This window comes from Vigna umbellata, chromosome 6, assembly GCF_029865625.1.
Source record: "Vigna umbellata cultivar VRB3 chromosome 6, Vumbellata_1.0, whole genome shotgun sequence".
Classification (NCBI taxonomy): domain Eukaryota; kingdom Viridiplantae; phylum Streptophyta; class Magnoliopsida; order Fabales; family Fabaceae; genus Vigna; species Vigna umbellata.
Genome location: NC_142170.1, coordinates 23,354,257 through 23,358,751, shown reverse-complemented (window position 1 = coordinate 23,358,751; position 4,495 = coordinate 23,354,257). Strand labels below are relative to the sequence as shown.

General features: G+C 28.8%; 1 protein-coding gene across 1 annotated transcript; it reads right to left on the bottom strand.

Moving 5' to 3' along the window:
• Window positions 1–2,156: 2,156 nt before the first annotated feature.
• On the bottom strand, window positions 2,157–4,057 carry LOC124839324 (protein neprosin-like). The gene is made up of 7 exons (XM_088093124.1): window positions 3,872–4,057; window positions 3,683–3,769; window positions 3,409–3,591; window positions 3,151–3,315; window positions 2,994–3,047; window positions 2,701–2,847; window positions 2,157–2,605 (listed from the first exon to the last, which is right to left on the bottom strand). Exons 1-7 carry the CDS (start codon window positions 4,013–4,015, stop codon window positions 2,234–2,236), a joined length of 1,152 nt encoding a protein of 383 aa, XP_087949250.1. The 5' UTR covers window positions 4,016–4,057; the 3' UTR covers window positions 2,157–2,233.
• Window positions 4,058–4,495: the final 438 nt, after the last annotated feature.

The window sequence follows — 4,495 nt, the reverse complement described above, 5'->3', positions numbered from 1 at the left end:
GATGAAAACTCTTGGAGAGAAGTCAAAGAGCTCTAAAAAAGTAGTTTCTAGAGAGATAGTGTGTTTTAAAATATTGAAACTTGTTTGTAACTAATGGCAATCCTCATAGCTAGGTTGGGCAAAAATTAGAAGAATAAGCCATGGTGATGGTGTGTGGATGAATGTTTGCGGAATTTGGTGGGAGGGAGCTAAAGATTCCGATTTTGATGATGTTTGGTGATGATGGAAGTGGTGTTTGTGATGCTCTAAGAAAGGTTAGGCCAACTCTTAGAGGAAGCGGGCTAGAGGAGGCCGCTTGAGTTCCTCTACCTTAGTGTGACCTAATAAGAGTAATATGGCTCAAAATTGACAGTATAACAATACTCTAAATCAAAGGTGAATATAATATGGGAAGACACCTCTATTTATAGGTTAAGGTGTCTCCAAAATGTTTAAGCAAAACCCTAAAAACACAACCTTGACCTAACTTGGAGATAAAGGAAAAAATCCTATCAAATAGGAGAAGGATATATGGCCATTACCTATGGAGAATCCTCTCCATTCCTAGAGTAACATGTGGCCACTAACCATGAGAAATCCTCTCCAATGTAAGCTTGACACATGACCACTTTCACATGGGAGGTCCCACACACCCTTGTCCACCAAGTTAGCTAAGTTAAAACATTCACAACATTGTTAACCTATGCCCATGGACATCCACTTGGTCAACATTCGACTTTGGCCATTTTTGACCCAAGTGGTCTAAAAACCTTACATTAATTGACCCAAAATACAAAGTCCAAATTAAATCCTATGCTACTTGGCCCATAATACAAAGCCCAAATAAATCATAGATTACTTAGCCTAAAATCCAAGGTCCAATATTGTTACTCCTCTCAAAGATCCATGATGGCCCAAGATGGCCAAAGAAAGAGAGTCTAGAGGCTCATATTCCATAGATGACCTGAACTCTTATTGAATGTTTTTTTCTATGGCTCATATCCCCGTACTTCAAAAATATATATATTTTAAACTTATAACTTTTTTAACCGTTTTGATCAAAATGTCTTGTGTTCATCTTGTTTTATTTTTGACAATCAAATTGATTATTGACTACAAGAACCCAACTCCCTCTTTAAATAAAAACAAAACGAAATAGAAAAAATGTAAATGTAATGTTCTTATTGTAACTTTTTAATTTTAACATTTAAGAAAATTAAAAAAATGTGTTTTATTTGTTAGCTTATTTATCTAATATTCGCATGAAATATAAACTAAATTATTAATATATTTTTCATTTTTTTCTTAATTTATCTACTTAAATGAATCAATTTTATAAAAGAAATAATATTTCATTACATCTTTCATAAAAATGAACAAGTTTTGAAATTTATATATTTTTATTTGCAAGTAAATTAAACTCTACTATATTTTTGACATGAACAACATTACTCGATTTTACATAAAATTGACACTTAGTCTACTATATTTTTGACATGAACAACATTATTCGATTTGACATAAAATTAACAGTTAATTAAATAAAAAATAAAATAAAATTTGAATTGAATACATTAGTGATATTATCATATAACGCTAACACTGAAATTTGATACATGATATTACCATTGTCATGTTATTAAATTGAATCGATTTAACACAAAATAAAACTTAAATTCATAATAAAAAATAAAACTTAAATAAATAATAAAAAATTAGGTGTTCAAACGGAATAAAAACTATAAATATAACAACTAAATTACTAATTTAACCTTATACAAAAGAACACTTATTTTTTTGGGATAGCATTGCAATGCTATTACTACTAAAGGAAGTTCACTTGAGTAGTGTGTCATTACCTTTTTGTTGAGGCACATATGTATATATATTATTTTTCTATTTTGAAATAATAGTCTAATAAATTTGGTAAAATTTTACATCAATCCACGAGCTTGAGGCGTTGCTTTTTAAAAAATTCAGAATAATAGGTTATAGTTGTATCTATGTTTTGCCAAGGTGTGGGTTTATCAATGCTTTATTTATATTCATATTACATTGGTTGATATTTTTTGGTATTGTATTTAATATGGTCATATCTTATCTTATGATGCGAATGTTGTGTGCTATTATCTTAACAATGTATCGAAATATTAAATGTATAGATCAAAACACCAGAATTTTAGAAAAAAAAAATATTAATAATAATGATAGTAACAATATTTATTTTTGAAGTTCATAAATAACTAAAATTAGACTAATCATCACACTTACCACCAGGTCCTCCAAATTGGAGCATATATCCACCAATGTCATGAACATTGCCGTAGTACTTCAGGTCATAACATCTAGGTTTGTCAACGTACTTTTCAGTTTGATATCTTTCCGGTCCATACATTATTCTAGATGCATTTTGAAAAGAAATAGTTCTGAAATAACATGCATGATAATAGTCTTTATCAGGAAAATGTCCAGACCCCATTTGAGGGCTGCGAGACCCGTGAGGAGTTAATGTTCTTCCACCCCACCCTACTTTATCTGCCGAAGCTAAGTTAGAGAATAACTTTGCTGGAAAATATCCAATATCTTCACCTGTTGTATGAACCCACCAGTTTTTGGTTTTTGGGTCCTAAAAATCCATGTACACAAAATTTTGTCATCAATATTACCTCACTTGCATGTAGCATATAATATTACATAAAAAGTATATGCCAAGATCATTACCATAGCAATATACTGGATAGAATCAAAAACTGGTCCACCATAAGAAGATACATCTCCGGTCTCTGCGCCAATATAAAGTTGGGTATTGGTTTGAACAAAACCTGGACATCGAACATTGTAACATCCTGTCTTTTGAAAGTTGTCTTTCTGTATATTTTTTAACATCACATTAAATTTTGAAGAAATGAAATATTCAGGTTTCTTCTTTTTTTGAAAGAAATGCTTCCTGAATTAACAAAAAAAATTATTCATGTGAAGCAAAATTGACTTCATGTTCATGTAGACATTCATACCGTCCATGATGCGTATAAATGAGTTTTATTGTCACCATACAAATCTAGACTCACCTGTATCAAAATGTGAGATTGCACACAAATAAACACAAATTAAATATATTGTTCATATAATATTTATTGGAAAAAAGGGTTTAATAATAAAATTAAGACTCACTTGCCATCCAAAACTGATTTTATTGTTAGAACTTATGGGTCCATTTTGAACCCACACATGAGAAAGAGACATTTGACCCTTAGTGATCGGTGGATTATAAACGCTGTTTCGTCCTTTAACGGCATAGTATGGACTAAAATTCGATGAAAGAGCTAATTCTGCAAGCTGCAAAAGTGAAAATTGAAAAATTAAACATGATGTAATTAACACAAATAAATCATGAAAATTTGAAATTTCATTGAAAAAGAAACAACATACATGAACACCAGGAATGTCTCGAAGAAAAATACTATTATTTAATAAATTTTTTTCTCGAATGAGATCTTCTTTTGTTGTTCTCCGAGTAGGAATAGACCCTTTGGGACATTGGACTTTTTCAAGGTTAAAATTAGGTTTATTTGCTAAATTCTTCATACTTGATTTTTGAAAACTAGGTTTTCTCTGCAAAACAATATAAATATATATTTAAATCACAAGCAATACAATAAAAAAAATATTTAAAGTATGATGATATTAAAAAAAACATATATACCTGTAACTTGTGATCCTTTAGTAATGGATGATCAAATGCTAGTTGTTTATAAATATCAATACAATCAACAATGTCTCCATTTTTTGTCTTCAAAATTTAAAATACAGTACATAAAAGAAAATTAGTGAATATAATGAGACTATATACAACAAAAGAATATATGTATATATAAAAGATATTAAAAACTACATGAAAAGTTTTGATAGGAGGCTTATTGATTAGCTTTAGTTGTTTTTCAAGCTCCAAATCTACTTTGAGTGTATCTTGAAAACCATGAACTGGTATGCTAACACCAGTTATCACCAAACAAACAACAAGAAATGGATTGATCATTTTCTTTCAATATTGTCAATATTGTCAATTACTTACTTATACCTCACATAACCCACTAAAGATAAAATAGTATCTTAAATTGAACTAAACGTTACTAGTTCAATTAAATTTATAGCTGAACATTCATTAGAATTAAATATTGCATTTATTATAGCATTAAATTGCTATAAATTATATGAAATATTAAGTACTAAAAAATTTAAAATACCAAAAGCTATTTAAATTGACACAGTTTTCAATGAAAAATGTTTTTATAAATCATTAAACGACAATAAAATTTAGACCAAACTAATTAGTAATATTGCCTAAGTTGAACGTTAAACTAAAATTTATTGTTATATAAAATAGTTAATAACAAAAAAATTATAATTGCTTTGTGAATTAAAGTTCATCTCTAATAATTGGAGATCACAAAAATATTTTTCTCTTAAGGGATCCATAAAAAAAATTTATGATAAATAATTGATATTTGTAGATACT

Bases quoted from the DNA above. Each gene is read 5' to 3' on its own strand.
- LOC124839324 (XM_088093124.1), bottom strand. From the start codon at position 4,015: ATGATCAATCCATTTCTTGTTGTTTGTTTGGTGATAACTGGTGTTAGC. The intron at 3,316-3,408 runs GTATGTTGTTTC...TCACTTTTGCAG, and splicing joins GAGACATTCCTGGTGTTCAT to CTTGCAGAATTAGCTCTTTC. The intron at 3,048-3,150 runs GTGAGTCTTAAT...ATTTTGATACAG, and splicing joins AAATCAGTTTTGGATGGCAA to GTGAGTCTAGATTTGTATGG.